General features: G+C 42.3%; 1 protein-coding gene across 1 annotated transcript; it reads right to left on the reverse strand.

Annotated features, from left to right (window-relative positions):
- Positions 1–19,157: 19,157 nt before the first annotated feature.
- LOC104909518 (heterogeneous nuclear ribonucleoprotein L-like) lies at positions 19,158–24,025 on the reverse strand. Its single transcript, XM_010706537.3, has 6 exons — positions 23,791–24,025; positions 23,490–23,611; positions 22,882–23,083; positions 21,874–21,931; positions 21,659–21,757; positions 19,158–20,135 (listed from the first exon to the last, which is right to left on the reverse strand). Exons 1-6 carry the CDS (start codon positions 23,965–23,967, stop codon positions 20,080–20,082), a joined length of 714 nt encoding a protein of 237 aa, XP_010704839.1. The 5' UTR covers positions 23,968–24,025; the 3' UTR covers positions 19,158–20,079.
- Between the last annotated feature and the right edge of the window lie 627 nt (positions 24,026–24,652).

The following is a 24,652-nucleotide window of genomic DNA, read 5'->3' on the forward strand; positions in this document are numbered from 1 at the left end:
GCCCTGCCGGTGGCGGGTGGGGAAGAGCGCATGCGCGGTTTGCGTTTGACGGGCCCCGAGGGGTGAGAGGGCTGTCTCGGCGTAGGGAGGGCAGAGCGGGTGCCGCCGCTTCGGGCTCCCTTGTGCGGTTCAGCACCTGGCTCTGCCCAGCAGCTGTTCGGACTGGCTGCGGAAAGGCTTTAGGCCTGCGAGGTTGCCTGTTGGTAGAGGTCACATTTGAGTGGTAAATGAGTTCGTGAGGCGGGCAGCGGCATTGCTGAAACCCATCTGAGTGCAGCAACGCTCCTTGTGTAGACCTTACCCTTCTCAGGGTCCTGAGCTATGCTAGCTGAGTTGGTTCTGGGGACGCGGCTTTGAGTGGCAGCAAGCTAAAAACACCAATGCCTAAACAGGTGGAAGGAAAAGTCAGACGAGGTTGAAAACCAATGTGTTCTGCTGTGGCCCCAGTGAGCGCCTTCTGAACCTGCACACCCTGCTTTCAGCTGGGTATAAGGGGCTTTGTGTCACTGAGACCCAGCACAACACTGACAGGCCTTGCCTCCAGCAGCTCAGTGTCGGAAAGAGATGGCATAACCACAGCAGCTGAGCACTGCAGAAGGAGAACAGTGGCTTGTACGAGTCACTGTGAAACTGACAAGAAGGATTTTACTATGCTGTATTTAAGCTCGCACAAATGGAAGCAGAATGCTCTGTATAGAAGTGCAGAGGAAAACAGTGCCATTGGCCTTCTGCAGTTTAATATCCCCCACTTATTTGTGGCAGCTTGCTATGGAAAGTGAGTGCGTCACTGCCTGTCCTTCTCACCTCAGCCCAAGTCAAAAGGCACACTTTCCTGACATCAGAAAGAAACCAGAACACACTCTACAAGTTCTGGATTTGTGACTTTCAAGAAAGGAGGGATCTGGGGGTATTTCAGACATACATAGATCAGGCAAATGGAAAAGCCCTGAAGTAAAACACGTTGAAAGCCAGAAACCCTGTTAGTATGACATAGTTAAGATTCAGCAGCTCAGTATGAATCTAAGGAGTTGGAAAAAAAATAAAAAACAATAAAGACGTTTCCAAGTTCTGTTGCTAGTAAACAGTCTTATTTCTGATCAAGTCCAGAAGAGTTCATGCAAAGAAGAGTTTGAAATACTGCATATACAGATGGATAGATTTCTATTCCATGCAGCAGGATTTACTGCTGCTGTAACGTGAGAACAGATATGAAGAACGCAGAGGTCAGAAAGCTCAACCTTAATTCTGCTCTGTTCACACGAAGAAAGGAGACATTTTCCAAGCTGAGGATTTTGCCTCAGGACTGCAGACTTGCATATTCCTGTCTGCAAAGATCCCCAACTTCACCACTCTCCCAGTTGCTTGCTGCTTGCCTCTGACCAGGCTAGCAAGGAGTTAGTACTGAAACTTCTTAAGCCAAACACTGATTTCATACTGAGAAAGCCCAGATCAGATTCAGATTCTTTACACTTTTCCATATAAAATTAGGCTCTGTCACCATCTCTAACCTGTATGCTGCTTGTGAAAGGTAACTTGTGCAATGACAAATCAGCAAACCCACCACCTACCTGAGTCACTGTAAACATCGTGCTGGCACTGGGGAACAGGGCAGTCTCGCATCCTGAAGGGCTGAGGGTCCTGGGTTGAGCTGGAGAGGTTTCTGTCGGAGGCACTGAGCTTAGTAATATCTTTCCTCATTTGCATGGAGCTTTAGAATCCAAATGAATGATAAGGCCAGTTTCAGCCTTCCCTCCAGGCTGCAGAGGGGTACAGACAGAGCTGAAGAAAGCCAGCTGTGAGATAAAGGTGGACTTCTGGCAGCCCCCTAAGCAACAAAACATATCTGGGGAGCAGTGGCTGCTCTGCTCTGGTCAGACAGTGATCTGCTATCTGACTAGAAATCACTGAGGGAGCCACGTCACTTAGATTTCCAAACAGTCTCCCATTAAGAAATCCACCCAGATCTCAGGCTTGCTCAAAGAGTCAAGCATGTTCCCCTCAGAGCTAAGACAAACCCTGCAAGACACCTTGTCTTCTTTTTCCATGTGAAGGCCACCCAAGCTATAGAAACCATGCTCCCACAGACACATACTGCTAGGTTCTTCCTGAGCTGTCTGGCATTTGCCTCACCACCTCACCGAGGATTCCAGCCCCACAGACAAGCTTGGCTTCCAATGCATTTTTTCTCACTGATATTCACTGTTTCTCATGGCAATCTCTTGAACTGAGGGATGTCTGCAACCATCATGCAGGTTATCTCAGACTTCTTGTGTGTCTGATTTAGAAAGTGCCCACCACAGCCCTGAGCTTGTACCTATTTGTGTGTTTGCTGTGGTGGGTAGCAAGCATGCAGCTTGGGGTTTGCCCAGGCAAAACCAAGAGAGTGCTTAACAAAGATCCATAGTTGGTTGGATGCTTTCAGTAGTGTGTGCTGAAACATGGGATAGCAAACCTGGGCAAGCAGCTTCCCTGCAGAGAGCTCTGAAAAAGCAGAGAGGCTATTGGGAGTAGAAAGTGAGTTAGGAAGGGGAAGAAAAAAACAGTTTACCAAATCTCCTGAACCTGCAGCTGTTCTGCATGCTCAGTGGAGACGGCATTTCAGCTGGCAGCAGTGCATGCACTTAAGAGGCAGAGAGCAGCCCCTCACATACCACTCATTTATAGCAAGCCGAGTGGGAGACACATCCCATCTCCTCTGTGATGACTCAAGAGCAGCTCCTTTGGGGAGGAAGAATGAAATAACGTTGAATTTTAGCTGTTGTTAGAGCAGCTCAGAGCACGTTGCTAGGCACCAGCTGCAGGAATTGCCTGCAGGTGCTTTCACAGGAGGGATTGGGCCACTTTGCTGGTCTCTCCCAAGACAAAACTGGGATTGCAGCCTGAGTACCTTTGAAGCAGGACATAATCCATGTTCAGCCTGAAGGAGTTGTTGCACGATTTTCCCAAGATTAAGGGCTTACATCAAGAGGCTGTGGCACTGCTGGAGGAAGGACAATGGGCAGACTCCAGAGTAATGCTTTGGTTTAGGTCTCCCCTCTGTGAGATGGTGGCAATTCCAGAAGTGCGAATGGAGAGGGAATCTTCTCCCCTGTTCTGCCCTGACTTCAGGATGGTTGAAGTTTTCAGAGGAGTGAATAGCTAAGTGATTTACTTCTAGTGGTGGAAATGAAGATCTCTAACCAGCTGAAGCATTCATTTACAAGCATTCGCTCAAACCAACTTCTGTCATTTCGGTCTCTATAAACGCAGTGCAAATTCCATCTCACTGTTAGGCAAAAGCATAATGAGATGAGGACAGTTCAAAAGCCAGGGCTAAAAAATGACTCCCTTAAAGGCTGCTTACAGAATGCTAAAGAACCTGCAACAAAGAGAAGCCTCTCTGCCTACAGTCATTGCACTGCCCCCGGCCTCACCCCGAGGATGTGTCTGCCTTGGTTTGTGACCTGCCTCTGCGTTCAAAAATGACACCAACCTGGGAGTACACACACGTTAAATGCCAGCATGATGTTAGCTTTTCCACACGAGTTTTTAACTGCTTTTTCTCACTTGATGTGGGTCTCTCCATGTACCTCTGTGGTTCAAGGCCCTTTTGTTGGCATTTCCTAAGAGCTGCTTAGCACAGGAAAGCCACCACAAATAAAAGACCTCACCATATCCCTCTAGCTCTAGCTAGAGAGTCTAGCTCCCAAACCTCTTGTCCTAGAAAAAGAGGAATTGCTCCAGCTGTCAGTATGAGGCCCATCAAAAATCTTGCAGATATAATCACACCAGCCACTGAAGCCTCTCTCCACAGCATAGACCTATTTCTGCTCTGCTTAATACAAACAAGAAGACACGTGGCTGAGGGAAAGAAGAGACCCCAGTGGTGTCTATGCAATGCATGATACTGTGCTTCAGTACACGCTGCTGGTGCTTTTCCTGCATGATGCAGCAAAAAAGATGTGGATACCAGAGTCAGTTTGAGATGAAAGTACTCCATCATCACATGAGCATCAGTGTTGATTCAGAGTCTCATTTGAAAAAAAAATGCTTAGTAGACATTTTATTATTTAGTGTAATACAGTAAGACCAATTGCTTAGGCCAGTGCTCTTTTTTTCTAACATTCCTATCAGCACAGGTTGTAACTTTCAGAAGAGGTTATTTTTCCTTGCGGATTAACTGGTCTTTCGTATCACAAGCTAACTCCTCTGCCACAGGGAAAAGCATCGCTGTGGTACTGATTTGAATAAAGCAGCTTTATACCTGGGGAAGGTATTTTACATTGAGCCCTGTGGAGGTAGGCCTGGCTCTGGGTTGTTTGCAGGACTGAATGTGACTGGCCCACTGTACAAAAGGTGCTCATTACAGAAGAGTTTATTTGCATCCTTCACAGCTACGTGACTCGGGTCCTGCTGGGCGAGATTTACAGGTCCCTTAAGAAAGTGGGTGGTTCGTTCCCAGGGTTTCACATGGTTTCTTCGCCTGCAGGTCCAGACTGGCTGCATAGTGATGAATTAGTTCAAAAGAGGGATTCTTCTGTGAATTCCCAAGACACCAAAGAAGCCAAGTTGCAGCTCTCATGATCCTTTCCAAGGAAGGAAACTCTCACCAGCCCTGTCCTCCACATTCCATCCCCACACCCTCGGATGAGACTGTATCAGCCCATTGCCCACATCAGGACAGGTCTGGATGCAATGTAACACAACCCACTGTGCTCAACTCTCCTCAGCAAGAGAAGATTTGGGTTGTTGTGGGCTTCCTCATCAAGCACACAGGTAGCAAAACCCAAGCCTCAAAAATGTGATAGTCACCAGCAGGAGCTGGTTTAAGACTCAGTTCCAACAGTGCCTTGGTCTCTGGGGATCTTTCACCAGCACTGTGGGCTTATGACAGGATGCCTGAAGCAGAAACACCCTCCCAGAAAAGCAGATATCCATGCTCTGCTTTGAGCCAGGCCCAGGGCTGGGGCATAATCCTTAATACACCAATGAAACTGCTTGGATTCAATCTCTGGCATGAAATCAAAACCTGGGGCTGAGATTAGACGTGAAGTATCAGACCAGCTTTGCCATCTGCATTTCCAGATTCAGTCAAGCCCTGTGCCAAGCCTTGGACACAAAACAGAATGTGCTGCTTAATCACTCTGGATTAGCATGCAAATTTAATTTACATACTTTCAATGAAAATGAGAATACACATTCAGTTTTTCTCCAAGCATCTTTCAGTGTGCCTGAGTTGTGGGCCTGCACCATGGCCATAGGCACATCTTGCCTGGACATTTTTCTGCATAACCTACTCTAGGGAGCCTGCTTTAGCAGGGGAGTTGGACTTGATGATCTCCAGAGGTCCTTTCCAACCCCTATGATTCTGTGAAACAAGCAGTCGAGTTTTAGCAGCATCCAGATGATGGGGCTGAGATGAGGGTTCTGTTGTCTTGGCTTTATACTGGCCTGATGGAATGGTCCTCCTGCCTCAAAACCTCTCTGTGTGACAAAGGAATGAGAGGACAGATCAGACCATGGGCAAGGCATAGTCACAGGGGCGGGTACCTGATAGCTCCAGACCTGCTCCAATACCACCAAAGTGAAGCACACAGAAGCACAGCACATCTTTGTTACTGGGGACTGCTTATCAAGAGCATGTCTCCAGAAAGACTATTTTTCCAGAAGTAAAATAGGCTTAGCTGCTGTCCTTGGCATTTGTTCCATGTCAGCTCGCTCTTTGCCACAAAAGGCAAGGTCAGCCACAAAAGGCACAGTGCAACACCAGCTTTGATCATATTTTGGTAGTTTGACAGAAGAAGGTTCCAGTGGCTTATCACAAGAGAAAAACCAACACAGAATCATTTCAAAATATCCATCAGGGTGATGTCACCTATTTTGAACAGATCAGTAACGTTAGCTTGAGTGAAAGAAAAACAGAGAGAAAAGGCGTTTCATTCCTTACCTGATCCACCCCATCCTGAGTAAATGCAGCCTGGCTGCAGTAGAAGGCTAGCTGCCCAAACTCAAATTCATTTGAGATCCAGAGATTAAGATACAATCATTTGATCTCAGATTAAATAGTGGATGAACACCACAAAGAATAGCTTAAAACATTTGGAAAGGTGTTAAGGAAAATCAAGCAGGATTAAACAACAAAATAGCAGCATTAAGCCAGAATGCCTCCCTGGATCACATGAAACTAGGCATCAAAGAGCACACTGTGCCACAGCTTAACAGCACTTGGGTGTTGAGCAATTCACTGTAAAGGAAAAGCAGAACAGCCTGATATCAGAGGCAGGTAAGCTGCATGTGCCAGTGATCTGCCAGTTTGGGGTCCCCACTGCCTCTGGTGTGGAGCAGAAGGGATGGCAGGAGACCCAGCTTATGACTCCCACCTGCTTTGTGAGAAGTTCTGTGAAGGACATGAAGGTGAAGGGTGCTTGGCATTATCCCTAACCTTGTTGCTCCTATATCAGCACCAGCTTCCATTTCTTAAGCCAGTTCCTAGCACAGCTCCATGCTTGCAGCCTTTGGACCTCAGAACAGAGGGAGGCAGAGCAGCAACAGGTGAAACCAAGAACCTCGTTCATGCAGCTTCACAGAACCACACTGATGCCCAGTTCTGCACCTATTAATGCAGGATTTAGCAGGGCACAACACAAGTAAGGGATAACTCATGCCAGGTTTGCACCATCCAGCCATCCTCCAGTGTTTCTATTTCTCACTCTTCAAACTGAAAACAGGAGTTTGACAGGCCCTACATCACTTTGTTGAGGTGCTCTCCCTCATCCTCAGGGGAGAACAGCCAGCTGCCAAATACCTTCATTAGGAAGAAAATACCCAGCAAAAATAGGCTAACTAGCTGTAAATGCTAAAGGAAGGCAACTCAGGGCAGCAAAGCTTAGACTCAGAGCATAGCACGACCACTTTCCAGCTTTGCTCTGGGAGCTCTCCCCACACCGCAAGTGCAGCCTCTCCCGCTGGACTTGGCCTCTATTTCCTACAACAAATTGTCACAGCACCCTGGAGACTGCTTGTTTGCAACCAACACAGATCATTCTAAGCCCTTCCTACACATTTCTCAGTGTTTTCCATATTCTTTTCTCAGCTTCTTTCTTCTGCAACATGTTTGAAATCATTAATGCAGTGCTATTAAATGAGACCCAGTCCCAGATGGGCAGCGTCACACAAAATTGGTGCCTGAGAGTGTGACACTGGCTTGGGCCTTGCACACTGGTAAACAACACTGGTAACTCTGGAGGGCTCATCCTCACCCAGAGGGGTTTGTGCTGGGTGGTCCCAGCCCCAGATTTTCCCTCAGGGCAGCTCTAAGAGATGCAGAGAGCAGCTCCCTGCTGCAAACATCATGATGCTCCGTTTGCAAATAAGCTGTGCCATTGAGAGGCTGGTGTGTCCTTCACCAAAAAGCACCGTGCAACAGGAAACTCCAAGGCACAACTAGGGAAGTGTGGGATGCCCCAAAGCATGTAACTGTTTTTCCTGCTTCTTGTCTTGCAAAGCACAGCCAGTTTTCCAGGCAGCCCCACTGCCAGCAGCAGCCAACTGGCAGGCACAGTGGCCCTGAACGATTATTTAACAGCAGATTGTATAACCAATGTTACATTTCTGTCACTGACCTCAGCCCTGGGACATTTCCCACCCAGAAAACTTCCATCTAATCTTTCAGACTTGGGGGGAGCAACCTTGGGCATCTGACACCATCCCTCAGAGAACAGCAATGAGAGGGGACCTGGAGCTGCCTGGAACATCCCAGATGCACAAGGAGGAAGAGGAGAGGAGGGATCTTAATAATCCACTCAAGGCTCAAGGATGGATCCACCTGGTTCAGACCCAGCTCATTCTGTAATCAATTAAAACCAGGGACTTCTGGAGCCTTATTCCAACAGATGCAACAAGGAATTTGTTTCTGAACTTGGCTTCAGGTTGTCTAAACTCTCAGCATGCTTTCTCAGCTGGTTTCAGGGTCTGTAGGCATCTAACCAGAATAAGCACAGAGATGCTGGGAGGATGGAGACCATGCACAAGCTCCTTCCCATGCCAATACTTCTGTGAGGCTGCGTGGAAAAAACAACTTCTGCCTTTAGACATACTTGCTCAATTTTTTCAAACACTGTTCATAAAACTTCCAAAGGTGTACCTGCTCAGTGATGCAGCAGCCCACAGAGGATTTTGCAGCAGCAGGCTGACTTCAGGAGCTTACAGTTTACAGCGAAACACACAATAGTCACAATAAATAAATAATTCAAAGGACAAAATCTGATATGCAAAATCCATTACTCTTTCCACAGTTGGTCAAAGGAGACAGCTGCTGCAATGCAATTAAGTCTAACCATTAAACAAGGGGCTGGAAAGGCACGATGCTCATTACCAAGCCTGAGGTCTGTGCGTGTCAGCATTTGGAGATGCCTTATAGGTAGGTGGTAGGTGTCACTGCTTTCAAAGAAGCATGCTGGTTCTTTAACCCAGAAAACTTCGAAAAAGTTTCAAAGAGAAACTGACCTCCCCTTGGGCAATTCAAATCTCAGCTAGAGGAAGCAGCTGTCTTGCTAGGAGTATTTTGGTTTTGCAAAGTTGTTCTGCTTCATTTGCAGGCCACAGAAATCGGCTTTGAGCTGGTCCTTGGATTTTAAAAGCTTTGTATGTACACCACAAAGCTTTGGATCCTGGGTGTGCTGCAGGTGAGCTTCTCAGACCTCCACTGCTCCTGCTGGCTGGCACAGCCCCTGCCTGATCTGCATGCCCACTGATGTGGTTAAAGTCCCATGCTTTGCACTTTGCCCCTCATAGCAAGAGCAGACAGCAATATTGCAAGTGATGCTGGGCACAGGAGGCTGAGGGCACAGAGCACCTGCCACTATCTATCAGCTCCAGGTAAAGGCTTTGCCCAAGGAGCATATCCAGGTGTGTCACTCCCTTGTAATACATACGCAAGCTGCTCCATTTCTACTGCACAAAGGGCAGAAGACCACCACTGCTTTTGCCTTATGATCACAATGATCCAGCAGCATTTTATGCCTTAAGGATATAATCCAACGTTGCATGGCAAGGAGATTCATCAAGTCACAGCTATTGGATGCATCCTGACATGGAGAGGGACCCATGGCTCACTCCTGCCCGCAGGACAATCACAGAATCACCAAGGTTGGAAAAGACCTTCAAGATCATCCAGTCCAGCCATCCAGCTATCCTCAATAGTACTCATTATACCATGTCCCTCAATCCCTCAATACAAAATCCAAACGTTCCTTGACAAACGTCATCGTGTTCTGTACCTGCCACAAGCTCGTGGGGAAGGGGATGCTGGCTGGCTCTGTCTGTTCACTTCTGTCTCCAGCAAGGCAGCCCCAGGACAGCTTGTGCGATAAGCAACACAGAACCTAGAGGTAGAGGATTGCTAGAAATGCCAAACTGAGCTTTCACAAGTATTACATAAAAACCATGGCCAAGGTTAAACACTTGGACAAGACCTCTGGACTCAAGCTGCCCCTTAGGGAATACGTGCTCTGGACAAAAGGAAAATAACAAGCACAAACCCAGAAGGAGAGCAGAGCAGAGCTCAGGCTGAATCCAGGGAGTACAATGGCGCAACTCAGTTAAGGTGTTCACTTATTTACCATACTGCATAGCAGCTGCATGACTAACACCATTCTGAATTTGTCTGAAGCCAGTCTGCGTTACCTTTAATGAGGACGGAAAACAAAAAGAAGGAAGAAACCTTCTCAAAATAACCAGCATGGGTTATGTCGTATCAAAAAATCTGTCTTTTGGAAACAGACTACCTAGCTCCAGTGTTGCAGCTGGTCCTGGTTTTGGCAGGAGAAAAAGGCAGCATGAAGGAAGCCAGAGAACAAGACAGAGCTTGACAGCGAACAGCTGCTGAGACTAGCCTCCGCTAGCATTCATGTTCCTCTCCCAAGAGCACCTTCCTTCTGCAGTCCATTATGACAATACAGCCCTATACCTCTTCACCGGAAGTCCATGCATTTAAATACTCTGAGGTCCCAGGCCATTGCAGGCAGTGCTCACACATCTGGTTATTAGATCCATGTGCATTCTGTTCTCCTGTGGAAGAATACCTGTTTGTGTGGCATTTGTTCTTCCTAATCTAGGCTGCTATTTATCCATTTTCACTGAAATATCAAGAGCATTTGCACACAACTGGAAGCATATCAGCTCTCTCCAGAAAAAGGGATGAAATATCCTTTCTCACCCGATAGTTTAACTGCTTACACAAGTGGAATCAAATCCAAATTTCTCAGTTATCTGGTGGAGCTCTTTTGCAACACTGCTCTGTAGGAGAGGGGTTGCAGAGACATCTTAGCTCACACCCCCGAGCTGACAAGACTGCAAGAAAGATTCAAACATTTTGTTTTCCAACTTGGAAGTTTCTGCATAAGCTAGGAAGGATTTCCAGGCCAGCGATTGGTTTCTGCAGCTAAAGTTGTATGCACTGCCCACTCCAAAGCATAGTACAGCAATATATGAGCTTGCTGCCCTTGGCATGCTTCTTGCTGCCCTTGGCATGCTTCTTGCTGCAGTCTGTCTCTTCTTTTACAGATGTTTCAGCAAACAACCCTGCACGAGCCAGAATGGCTGTCCTGCCTAATAACAGAGTCCAAACTCAAGCAGCTGGAGTCCTTGCACACATCTAGCTTCATACATTGATACAGAACAGATGCTGCAGAAGAGTATCCCATGACCTCAAGCAGCCTACGAGCACAAAGCAAAAGCAGCATAAAGGCTACATAACTTCAAATGTCACTGTCCCAGTCTAGAAATGACTGACCCTCTGGCTACAGACCTCTGCCTGCAGGTGAAGTGCTGGGGAGAAGTGGGTGCGTTTCCCTTGGCACAGAACTTGGAACAAAGGGACCAAATTCCTTGCTGCCACCTGCTGTTCTCCACCAGCAAGGCAGGCCTTGCCCCACCGTCTCCTGTAGAGTATCGGAGACCTCAAAGCCTGCCCTGCAGACCCAGAGACGTGGTACCAGAGAAATAAAGCCCATGGCTTTCTTTCCTAATCCTCCTGGTCACATGCTCCAAAAGCATGTCTGATAGAATTGTTGAGCTTGAATCTCATGCCAAAATTGGAGCAGACTTGAAAGAGCTGCTTTATTTGCAATCCTTGTGCAAAGGAGACTGAGAAAAAAGCAACATGAGCAATGTAATTCAGAGACAGCTTTTCTGGACACTGCAGCCAGATAAACTACATCAGCTGGGCTGTACCTGGCACAAAGGGAATGTGAAAATATTGAAAGCAGTTTTTGCATGTTCTTTATTAAGTACTGTATCGTTTATTTACAGGCAGAACTAAAGGCCCTGAAAGCAGCCAGGAGAGGGATGAAAGGTTTAACCCTGTAATGGGAGGTCTGCAGGGAAGGCAAAATGCAGTTGTGGTAACAGTTCTCTGTCCCTCCCTGCCCTCACCTACTCACTTTCACCAGATTGCGAGCAGAAATCAGCAGGTCCTCACCCCTCTAAGCAGGGAGAGGTTCCCGCTGCACCTGCTGCACACACCAGAGCAAGTAGTCCAGTAGCTTTCCCCACAGTGCCTTGGGCCTCGCTGATCCAAAGAAAGTGCTGGCAGAAGGGAAGGCACCCTGGCCACGCCACAGTGAGCCACATGAGCACACTGAAGGGGTGAGCAGCTCCACTTCACCCTCACTAGGGAGCCATGGAAAACTGGCAGGGGAACAACATGAACATCCTGTTCCAAAGATCTCAGGCCTCCTATGTTCGAGACAGGTACACAGAGCTACCTTATAGAGCCTAGGCTACCTAATCAACACAATGAAAAACTTAAATTTTACAACAATAAGTGCTCCAGCCACCTCTCTGATCAAAACCCAACTTCGCATTGCTCTGAAAGCTCTCTTGCTTTCCAGTCTAACAGCACTGACATTTGTGGGTATTGTGCACTCAGATTACTGGCATAACTAGAGCCAGAGGTGTGTTTGGTGTTTTTCTTGGCCAGTTCCCTGCTAATAGGGCAGATTAGAGCAGTATCTCCTAGGTGAGTGCAGTATCAGCTTCTCCACTTGCCCTTTCTTTAGACCTCAGCAGTGAAACTTGCTTGTAGTTGGAAAAGACACAAAGCAAACATGCTGCTTATCAGCTTGGTCGGCAGCATGTTTTGCAAGTGGCTAAACAGAGTCCTCACAGAACTGCAAAGACAGGTGCAGACAAGTTTCTGAGCTGCTGGTGACACAAGGAGCTCTGGAGAATTGTTGTCAGGGTTTTACTGTGCCTGCCTTGACTCAGGAGCTAGCCTTCCAGAACAAATCCTAAGCACAAATCTTATATACAACTTAAATGGAAGAGGTTGACACTGCTGAAAACACTGATTTTCATGGTCTTTAATAGGAACCAGGGGGTACAGGCAGTCACTGGGGAGATAGGAAACAACAGCTCCTGATAAGGACAATGATAGAAGTAGTCCAAGTGCTTGCAAAATGGCTGAAGAGCAGCTTTGCTTGGGAAAGCAAAGACTAGCCCCTCTCAAATACCGGTCAGCTGTGAGCAGCTTATGGGTGGTAAGTCTCAGGCCAAAGCTGTTGCAATGGCTGCATGCTACAAGCAAGAAGCAATTATCTGCTTGGAATATAAAGCCAGACCCTATATGCATACCAGAAGTGAACAGATGCTATCAGGGTTCTTGAACTCCACTCTGCTCAGTGTTAAAAGAGACTTATTCTTAGCAGAGTCCTCACTGGAAAGGTCCATGTGGGAGACTTCCTGAAAAGCAGAGTCTGTTTTCAGCAGTAAGAAGCAGAGATTGTGCTGGCAGTTGTGGGACTGGTGCTACTGCTCATTCTCTGCCAGCTCAAAAGGGTAAGATCGGTTTTCTGCTGACCCTACATCCCTGAATATCCTTGCTCAGTTTCCTAAGAAGTTTCAGAATGTGTAAAAAACAAAGGCAGATGAACTATCTTTGCTACAAAGCTTCAGGAGATAAAAAGGGAGAACTGTATTTGTTTGTTGCTGGTGTTGTGTGTTTTTTTTTTTTTTTTGTCAATGACATTGTCAGCAAGGATACAGATGTGAGAGGCAATGACACAGTCAGATGGAAAAGAAATGGTGTATTATAGCCTATGCTAGAAAAGCCATGGAGTCACACTTAACAGATTAACTTGGTGTCCATATCACAAAAGACATGTGGATGTACCATCACCTTGTCTCTCTTCATGAGAGAAACTTGTGCTGTACGTGTTAGGGTAGGTTTTCATCATTATCAGATAAAAGCTATAGCTTATAAAAGCAAGACTAGAGAGCGTTTTATTGTGAATTATTGTGAAATACGTTGAAATAATATCAACAGTACAGTCCTAATCTGAAATTCCGTTGTGAGCTCTGCTTGCTTCATATTAGGAATACACAAAAAGGAAGAGTTAGAGGCACAAGGATCTCTTTCTTCAAAAACAGACAGATTATAAACCTCTACAGAGCTATCAGAAAAGATGAAAATAAGTATAACTACACAGATTGCTCCAAAAGTAATGCCTCCTATTTATTTCCTTGAAAAATACAACAGATAGAGCACAGTAACTACGTGATTTTATAGGGCAAATTCTCTGCTACAAAAACTATTTTCCAACACAGTCACCACCATCAGCTATGCATTTTCACCAGTGATCAATAAGATCCTGCATGCTGCACTTGTTAAAATCTGCCATCTGGAGCATGACTTGTCTTTCACGTCACTGTCACCACTGCTGAAATCACCACCCACAGCCTCACTGTGCTCACATCCATTATCCAATCTCCATAAATGTTCAGCAAGCATTGATGAATGTCGGCACAATTTTATTTTATTTTTTTTTTGCGTAAAGAAATTCAGTTCCACTTCTGTTTCACACACACACACGCACGCACACAGTCAGACTGTCCCTTTGCTGCCACTTGTTGCATGTCAAGAAAATGCCATGGGATATTTGGTTGGGAAGGTTCCATTCCCAAATGCCATACCACCAATCCACCTTTGAATATGGGTCAACTGCATAAAATAGGAGGCATTCCTTTCAGAGCAGTCCTCATAAAATATTCTGGTTTAAGAACTTAAGACTTTGTTTTTAAATTAACACCATCATTTCCTTCCTTCTCAAACAAAACACTTCACAGGTAAGTGAAGTGAATAGGATTCCTACTACAAACTAGGGTTTTTTGCCTGAAACATGGCAACGTAAGCTACCCAGTACCTTCATGAAAAGATTACTCAGGTCAGTTTCTCAGACACTGTCTTGAAGCCTTTGGACAGGATGCTTATCTAGAGCTCACTCATTTAATCTGGAAGTAGCAGTTTCATCGCTGTGGTGAACAGAAGAAAAGATATAAGCACAGTCTATATTACATGCAAATCCCAACATCAATGTCTTAAATTTTAGAAGGCCAGAAATTCCCATCCAGAGGGAAATAATCAGTTAACACAAATGTGTTTCCTGAAATATCCAAAGCCTGCTGCATTAAGAGCCTAAGTGAAAGAAAATTAGTCCCAAAGAGAGAAGAGTTTTATCAAGCAAGCACTGCAATTTCTAGGGGCTTATTTGACTACTACCCACTTAAATTTGAGTGGAGCGCAAATATTTGCAATTTAATTTTCTTACTAGGTTAAAGAAGGATGATTCCTCTAATGGAGAGAGGAAACGGTGGCAAGAGAAAACAAACAGATAATGGCTTACATTTAAATGAATAACTACATCCTGTATTCTGCAGCAACTGCTATCCTCAACCATACCTCAGAATATAACCTATGTTATATTCTGAATACTGCTATATGGCCCCTGCCAAAACCAATCTACATTCCTGAATGCTTGGAAAAGAGGGTTAATTGTCTTGCTTTTTAATGTACCACATATCTGCTGGCTCCTTGTTGCATTCCTGCAGCACTCATTCCCTTGCATGAAGGCCCACTGAAGTTGCAGCTGCTCTACAAATACCAGAGAAGGAAAAATAAATTGAGACCTCACATCAGCAGCTGCAACAGTCAAAAAAGGAAGAGAAGCGAACCTATCTGAATTAATGCATGGCTCTAGCCCAGAGAGCTGGCTGTGAAAGAACAGCACAGGAAGGCTTGGCACAAGACAGATACCAAGGCATTCTGAACACAAGAAAAGGGACTGAAGTTATTTCCTTTAGAGGAAAAGAGCCAAAGCACGAGTAATCTGGCTATGCTAAGTTCCTCCACATCCTGTGGGAATCACAGTCCATGGAGAAAGAAACCTTTTTATTTTTAACAGGGAAAGCACATTATGCATTAAGAGACTTAATGGAACACAAATATTGCATGCTTTTAACTTGATTACACAACTGCCTAGAAATGGAAGCTCTTTACAAATTAGATACTTTAGCTGAAGAACTTTGGGCCTTCGTCCCTAGCCCTGAACAGCTATTTGTTTCAACTCAGACTTTGCCCTGCACCAGCTTTAGCAAAGTACCTGAACAGCACGCCAGAAATAGCACCTTGCCATGTGAACACAACCCATCACCCTTCTCCAGAAGTTCATTTTCATGGCACAGCTGAGAACAAGATCCTCTTTTACTATGGACTTAATACAGAGTGAAATGAGTAAAGAAAAAAAAAAAAAGCATATCCTTTGTTTTATAAATGAAGAATAATGATAAGTATTTCTCAATTTAGACTTGCTTTGTGAGTAATATTAACATTTTTCACATTCCAGTCCATTCCCAGATAATTCCTTATAGAAGCAGAGGTGGGCTGGGAAGAAGCCAGATTAATTTTAAATTTGCACTCTTAACAACTTGAAGCAAAAACAGCACAGGCTATAATAAACAAAGAAAGTGGCAATCACCTCCCTTCTAACACAGGATGGCCTTTAAGTGAGAACCTGCACATCAGACCACTTCATCTGGCTGCAGTTTAACACCCACCTCTCATCCCTGACAGCACTTAGCCAGATAGGGAGAGAAATGTACGTCTAGTGAACTGAGCACACCCCTCATCTGCTTGAGCCTCCCTTCCAGAGGTCTCACAGCAGTGATTCTCCCTTGCTTAGGTAGGTCTGTTGCTCACTCTTGAATTTCATAACAAAGCAGGTCACAAAGCATATACTTCTCACTCGTAAGAGTGATGCCTTTCTTACGGGTCATGACAGAACACAACCTACAGAAGTATTGGCAGTGAACCAACACACACCCGAAGCACTCTGTGGAGCACCAGTGAAAATATTTTTCTTCCTTTGAGATCATTGCCACCAGAGGACCCAAATCAAGAAGATTTGTTTCTTCAAGGGTGACAGATTTTTGTATTAAGCCACATATTCAGAGGGCAATATCAGCTCTTCTATGACAATACGCCAGGGCCTGGTCATAGCATGAAATATGCAAACTGCTAAATGAAATTACTGCATGCCAAATTTTAAAGCAGGACTAAGTTACCTTCGAAATTCCAGATCCGTGGAGGGGAAGGCTCTGAACTTCAACACAGCTGCATCTAGTTTAAGGTTAAAAATCAGAATAATATTTCCTGCTTTAAGAATTCTTCACATAAAGTGGAGCTCATATCCAGATTTTATTTTTGTATGCCTTCTTGTATTTCTGGCCAAAGCCATACCAATGCAAACAAGATTATTTGTAATTCCACCTCTGTAATTGCCAAAAGAGAGTAAACCAAGAGATTGGGTAGACATATAAAGCTGGATTGTCCAAAAATACTTAAGTACCTACAGATGTAAGAACATAACGTATTTTCAAAAGAAGAAAACCCAGAAGATATTTAAACACATTCCAGGAGGAGAAAAATAAATTGAGAAAGTGCATTCATGCTCTCAGACTTCAATGAACTATTTAAATGAAGAGACTGAACATCTCCTGCTAAGTCATCAAAACATTTGAATACGTTCAAGCTTTGTTTACAAGAAAACACACAATAGGAAAAGGAGCAAGTTAAATTTAATTACAACAAAGAGGGTTTCAGCCAGTTACAAGCCAGCTTACCCCATGCTATCCCTTACTCAAAGACAGACTTTGTGACAACATATTAAGTTTTATAATTCCTTTCATAAAGTAAAACACCCAAACATTTCCTGAATGTTTTCTTTTAAATCTTTTCTTATATCACCTTAGCACTCTATCTTGGTGTGGTGGTATAGAAAAATCAAAAAGCAACTCTTTCCAATTCCTCCTTACAAGGGGAAATAAGTTAAAACAAAAATATGAGTATGGTGAGAGAAGGTGAACAAATCTCCCAGTATATCATTTACTTCCAATGAAAGGTTATTGATTAGAAAATATAACTTTTTTAACATTGGAACAGACGTGAATATATTACAGTGTGAATGCAAGCTGCTTGCAAGCAGGAAACATGCATAGCATTTTTCACTATTTTGCGTATATGGCTTATGCAAAAGGGACAGAAAAATTGCATTGAGAGACCTTAATACTTCAGTTTTGATCTAAGAAATACGGTAAGTGGGTGGCTGACAAATTACAAACTTCATTCCTGTTGGAGAAACTCTTTACTTGCTTCACTGCTTTGTCTCTATCCTTTATCCTAAATTATAGGTGAATACAGACCTTATTTCTGGAAGGAGGAGACCAACCTCATTCCTCCCTGAGAACAATTAGCCAGCCCTGGAGGGCCAGGAAATGACTTTTTTTTTAAACAGAAAAACACCAAAAAGGAATTTTTCACGTTCTCAACTTACATGAAGATTATTATTTTATGTAGAAAGAATGTTGAACAGTTCCTTAGGCTCTTGTCTTTTCTTCCCCACATGACAGGCTACTCATTTTGCAAAATAGGGACTTCTAGCTGATATCACCTAGAACTGGTATGTCTGTTGACTGATCTGAGCAGCCACAAGAAAAATACCATTCCCCTGAGCATCTTAGGCACTGAATGCTGGGATCCATGAAGGACATGGAAACATTAAAGTGCTTTTTTTTTTCTTTTTTTTTCTTTTTTTTTTCCTTTTTTCTTTTTTTTTTTTTCTTTTTTTAAAGAAACCTGAATGCTTTTAGGGTCACTTCCTACATCCCCAAGTGGACCAACAGATAACATGCTCTTTTCAATGCTCAAACATAAACAATTTGATTCTGAAACAAAGCAACGCAACTTACGACAAAAGAAACTGGTATTTGCAGAACATTCTGATGTAAGATAAATTAATGACAGAGACCTTTTACAGTTAAAAAACAATGCAGCACAGAACATTTCACTAGTACCCAGCAGTTGTGTTGGCAAGTAGCTGGACTTGGCACCCAGCCTTCCAGGCTAGAGCTCACTGAACGCTGTTTCTGAGGGGGAAACACTAAGGCAGAAAGAATGCTAGCAGTGCCCCTAAAATGCAAGCCAGTTTGCCATCTTCCATACAGGAAGGCAGTATTATTCCAAACTCTATACAGAAAGAGGCACTAAGCAGCCTCCATCTCCCAGTTCAAACATGTTAAAAGCCTGCTTTGAATTCATGAAATATTCGTTATCTGAAAGATGAATAAAACGGAGGTAGACAGGAGGAAAATCAATTATAGTTGATGAGAAAAGCCAAAGGACAGTTGACACATTTTCCCTGGTATAATTACGTGTATTTATCTTCAAACTAAGAATGAGGAAAATTGAGTCAGTATTTAAAAATACGTGCAGTGCCCACAGTCTGTAAACATCACACAACGTGCTCTCAAGGGCAAGCATAGCACATTAATATATCTTGTATGGATACAGATAAAACCCATAAAGATGGAATGAAGAACTTGTGTGATAAAAGAAAACGTGATGAAACAATTTCTCTTTGATCACTAAGAGCAAAACTAAAAGAGCACTAACTGCTCCATATTCAGAGAGGGGAACAAACACCAGGCCTACAACAGCAGATCCCGGACTCCCTGCCTGGATTCCCATTCCTGAGGGTTGGGCCCAAATACAATGAAGCTCCAGTTCTAAAAGAGAGAACAGGGGCTCCAATGTGCTGGTGCAACACAAATCTTCCCCAAAGTGAAAGATCTCTCAGCTCATTAGTTTCACATCGCATGATAGAGTTGTATTACCTGAACCCCACCTCCATCACCACAGTTTAAATGAGAAGCTAGCCATTCTATTCACCCTATGTATCCTTTCATCATCATAATAGAAAATAAGAGATATCAGACAAAAGAAAACATTGATATAAGCATCCAGTGTACATAAAATTAACAATCCAGGTATAAGAGTACTGTGGGTCTTTTTTTTTTTTTGTTTTAACTTTTTTCCACCACCTTGGTTTCTATTGTGATCAATCTTCTGTTCTCAACTAGCCAACTTTTCTAAGTTTAATAAGTCCTAATAACTATTTTAAAAGATAACAAGAAGATATGTTAACACCAAAGATTTAAATTTAAAGTTATGGAAAATGAGGATGAACACATTGATACAGGCTTGCAATTTTAATTTTAAAAAGGCCCCTATGGTGGGACTAGTTATAGATGGCATCATGCTAATGCAGACGGAAAATAGGTTTGTTTGTTTTTTAAAAACAACACTTTAAATAAGCATGAATTCACACCATACATATGTATATGTAATAATTTTCTGTTAGCTTTTTTTAAACTATAAATCAAGTAAGTCCATACTATTAAAAGTTCTGTATGTGCAACATTAACCTGATGAAAGCATTTTATAAATACAAGATTTTTAGAATTGCAACATACTTCACTACCTAACATACTGAAAAACAGATTCTACATTTAAAATTCTGATGTAACAGTTCTATCTGCCCATTAAGACTACAACTGAAAAATACTTGCTAAGCTTTAACATTATTGAAAATGCAAATATATTTCCATTTTGGAAGAAAACAACTGAAGTCTGAGTGGTACACTGCCTTGTTCACACTACTGGATTTTCTTTAGACATCTGAAGATACTACACCAACAAAATACAAACTTTGTAGTAAGTTTACAACATGTACTTCTTAGAGGCAAAAAGAAAAACCTGTTTTGTATTTAAGAATGAACATCCATTTATTATAAAACAAGATAAAAGATATTAGAATTAAGTTGAAACAAGGCAACATTAGAGCAACCACTTTAGAGCTTTGTGAACGAAGTGTAGTTTCAAACTTGCAAATCAAGGTGAATGTAGCTCTTAACATGCAGTCCTCTTCTCTATAAATGTGATGAAGTAGAGAAGCAAAGTTTCAAGGTATAAGGGTTAGAGCCATCTGTCGGGAGACAACACAGAACATGCTCAGTAATACGCCATGTGTATGGCTCTCCTGCTGATTGAGGAAATCATCTTGCTTGATGTGACACGTTTACCACTTCAGAAGATGAAATGTTCCCCCCAAACCCCTGATGGCCCACAGATACCAGATGACCAGTAATGAAGTGTTCTTTACAGTCTATCAGCATTTTTCAGATGGAAAAGATGGAAAAGCAACGTGATGGATTTGATCACAAAGGAATGCAGACAGTATTCTAAAATGTTCTGTACACAACAAAGACTTTACGGTTATTGCTGTCTGTTTCCCACCTGAACTATTTACAAGAGTAGTATCCAACAGAACTTCCAAAGCAAAATGCATAGATATTTAAGGATATACAGGATAAGGAGATACAGAATATGGTATTCCCATCAGAGGCAGAGTGATACTGGAGATTGTTTATGCATGTTTGATGAATAAGGAAAAGCAGGAAACCCGGCTCCCCCTTCAGGACTCTCCAGAAAGCTAAGCATAAAACAGTGCCCCTTTACATGGAAAGGCTGCTAATGGCAGCAGCACATAATTAGGTATTCTCGGGCGATGGAAGACGCATCCTCCTGGTTCAGCCAACCTCAGACAAACTTGTTACATTAAGTCTTAACCAACAGCTCTTCTTTGAGAAGGTGGACAAAGAGTGGAGTGGATAGGAAAGACTGTCAAGGGCAGAGACAAATTCTTAATAGATTGAAGAAGGTAGCTTAAAATAATGTTAGGCACTGAGCTAGATTCAAAGATGTCTGTAAACACTTGGAATAATTCAATTTACTCCAATAAACTGCCTTAATTGTCCAACACAGATCTGGTCCACTGTGTAACAGTTTAGCAGGTGAACTTCATCTCTGTCCTTACTAGTTTGGTGTTAAACTCAACTTGACATCAAAATTTCTGGTTTGAAAAAGAACTTACTACAAGAGCAGTTAATTCAGAGCAGTAAGCTGTGCAACCTAAAGAATCTTCTATCCAAAGGTACTGCAGATTTCTCTGCATTTATTGAGGAACATGATAAAAGCTTCAGTAAGACATTGTACATTAGATTTGATTTTAATGACAGTAGATTGTAAGCAATACCTTTCCTGCCTTCCTTTTTGCATCCTAGACTGTTGTTCTTTTGTTTGTTGGCTTTTTTTGTTGTTGTTTTCTTGTTAGTGGTTTTTTGTTTTGTTTTTTTAAAACTTTCTATAGCTTCAGAGCTGCAGAGCATATTTTGAGCTCTACAGGTTGATTCAAAAGCTAGGAAGAAAGAGTGCCATTTAAATAAAATGTAATGGAACCTAAACTGCAGATCATTATACACACAACAGAAGATAAATGAGCGTATATGTTTGTACATATACAGAATATATACCTATAATGAAAAGAATGCAATTTTTAGATGCAGACTAAGCTGCTGAAACTTTACTTTTTTTTTTTTAAGGTCAATATCAACATGAAAGAAAACAAGAAACAAAATGATAGCAGTAAGATCAGTAAAACTAACTTACTTGGGACTCTTATCTGGTAGTGATTAAGTACAGTGAGAGCTTCCACAGCATCTGTCTTACATTCCCATTCCAGCAGGCCAGAGAGTGTTTTGGCAGAGGCTTTCAACATAAGAAGCAAAAGAGAGGAGAAAGATCAATAATGTCTTTGGGCTAGTGCACACTCTTATAAAAACTGGACTTCAGATAACCCCTCAAATAGGTCAAACGTGACTTACGTTTTGGATCAAACACTTTGTATTTAATAAAGCTGAGAACTTCATGATCCTCACATAGCTGTCACAAAAATAAAATAAGATGTAAAACCTCAGCAAAAATGCACATAAATACATTAGCAAAAATCCCAAGTTCCTGGAAGAGACACAGAAAGGAAAATACTGAGTCTTTAAAAGAGCTTCCAAGATTTTATAGCAAATAATAATTTTTAAGAAGCATGTTGGGTAACTCTTTAGAATACCATCCCACAGTCTGCAAAACAAGATTCTTTATTTGTGCTTTCCCAAATATTTTATAGGCACAATAATTGCTAGAATACAAACATCACCATTTCCTCAAGCAATTCATGTCTGAAAAACAAATTATTCTTCTTGACATTCCTACTTCAACACAGCATCTCAGAAGCTGCACAAATAAGCACACAGCTCTCAAACCAGAATTAACTCTCAAGATTCAGCTCAAATTCAAAAAAATAAAGTCTCACAGAACTGAAAAGGAACTGCCTCTGTATCTGCTATTGCATGTTTTAAGCATCCAGTTTTCATTTAGGACCCAACCATGCAAAACATCCTATGTGCATGTTTCTCTCCATTCCAAAACATCTTATCAGTCATCAGAATAACCATCTCAAGTTAGTAAATCTTTTGTTGGCTGTACTCTTAGTTTTTCCTGTATTTGGCTTTAAGATTTTTCCCCGCTTCCACAAAAAACCTCATTAAGATTCTCAGCTTCGCCACTTTACTTCCAATATCTTGTTTCTCATTAAAAAAAAAAAAAAAAAAAGAAAGAAGAGAGAGAGAGAGAGAGAGAGAGAGAGAGAGAGACAGAATAATGGGGAGAAAAAAAAAAAAAGCACAAATATAGCACCTTCTATAGAGAGGTTATTTTAAGAATTATTTTCCAGTTGCTGTACCAAAACTATCCCAATTATTTCATTTTAAAAGTAGCATACCATACAGCTAGGATAAGGCCCCAAAGCACTACATGCCACAGTGATTTTAACTGCCTACCTTCACAAATGTTTCTTCAGTTACACACAGGGGAACATTATAATAATGCAGCACACAAGAGGGTGGTTGGATGATGTTCTTAGACGCTTGGCCAGCACTGGTGAACCGATTATTCTTACTCATTGCAAAATCCTTATAGCTACTCGTGCCATCCTCCAGCTCAAATATCTGGCTTGGAACTACTGAATGCTGCTTGGAAACACTGGGATTTAAGGATATGCATGAAAGTTTTTTAAACAATCAAAAACTTGCAAACTTCGCACACAGATTATTCATCTAACTAAATAAAAACTGACATTTCTTTAGAACAATTTCAAAGAGGAACAAGACAAGTTGGATTTGACACCTTCCTAAAAAGACTGTAGAAAGGGTGGATAAAATATATTAGTGAATACAACTTTCTGACAGCCAAAGTTATAGGATATAGGTGTTGTAAGTTTGAACTGATATTGACAGCTGTCACATTCACAAAAATATTTTGGTGAAAAATAATAGTTGTAAACTGGAAATCACAAATCTAACACTGATGAAAAGACTGGATACTCTGTCTTTGCAACTTCATTACATCTCCTTACTAGCTGACCATTAATCATATAGAACTTATTTACCAGACATTAAGTCTCTTTCCAAATAACTTGACATTGTTGAGATGTGTGACAGCTCTTTCTACAGCATATTCATCACCCATTTCAACCAGTGCTGTGCCTGGAATAGTCTTCATAAATTTCACCTAAGACAGATGAAGAAAAAAAAAAATGACATTGCAACAAGCAGCCTGAAATAAGAATTTCAAACATTGTCAGGAGTGACCATCCCAACTAGACTTTATTTTTGTTTGCTTGTTTTGAAAAACAACAATAAAAAACCCAACTGCAGTAGATTCAGAGTTTCTCACAGATGATGCCTTACCTTCTCAATGTTTCCATACAAGCAGAAAAGGTTGAAGACCCTTGAACAGTTCATCTTTAGCTGATGCAACCCACTAACCATGACAACTGATCCAGAAGGATTTCCACCATGCATGTATGAGGATGATGCCTGGGGCAATGGATAAGCAACAAGTTCAGGAGTGTCCCGAGATCCCATTCGGTAGCGATTTGGTAATGGCAACAAAGGACCATGTGAACCTATGGAAATGAAATACCATGTTCATTAAAATGGGGGGGAAAAGGACTACAGCAGTTTCCATTTGTTCTTTTTCCATTTTAAAATGAACAAACTGTTTCATGGTATGGTTTTTATATACAAATGGGAAAAAAAAAGTCTTTCAGTAATTATTTTAATGATGGTTTGAATTACAAGCTATGCTCCTTCAGAATTACCAGTTTTCTCAAAAATACTATCTTCCCTGCACCATATCAAAGTTTAATCTTTCTTTAATGAATTTGAACATACATGAATGTTTTAAAATATACCTGATTACCTTCAGCAATATTGTCATTTCTACTGATCGTGCTTTGTGGCAAAAAATAATAAAAATTCTTTTAAAAAATTACTACAAGGGAGGGAGAGTAAAAAAGGAGTGAATTTTTAGCCAGTGGTCAGGAGAGAAGGAGGATGATACAGCTCTTTTTCCAGAGATATGACAAAGTCAGGAAACTGGCTTTCTACAGGCAACTTTTGGAAGAAACAGGAATACTTAAAGCACAGCATTAATGCAAAACAAAGCTGTCCTATTTTCCACTACAGGTAAAGTGACAGGTTTCGCTGAAATACTTTCTTTTCTCTGTCCTTGTTCACATTCCTCTCCAAACCCCATCTTTTTTTTTTT

The sequence above is a fragment of the Meleagris gallopavo genome, chromosome 2 (genome assembly GCF_000146605.3).
Source record: "Meleagris gallopavo isolate NT-WF06-2002-E0010 breed Aviagen turkey brand Nicholas breeding stock chromosome 2, Turkey_5.1, whole genome shotgun sequence".
Lineage (NCBI taxonomy): Eukaryota > Metazoa > Chordata > Aves > Galliformes > Phasianidae > Meleagris > Meleagris gallopavo.

Excerpts from the sequence above, each read along its gene's own strand:
- LOC104909518 (XM_010706537.3), bottom strand. The coding sequence starts at position 23,967 with ATGGGATCTCGGGACACTCCTGAACTTGTTGCTTATCCATTGCCCCAG. Across the intron at positions 23,612-23,790 it reads TGTATGGAAACATTGAGAAG|GTGAAATTTATGAAGACTAT; the intron begins GTAAGGCATCAT and ends CATCTGTCTTAG. Across the intron at positions 20,136-21,658 it reads CTACCAGATAAGAGTCCCAA|ATGGCTCTAACCCTTATACC; the intron begins GTAAGTTAGTTT and ends GTCTCCCGACAG.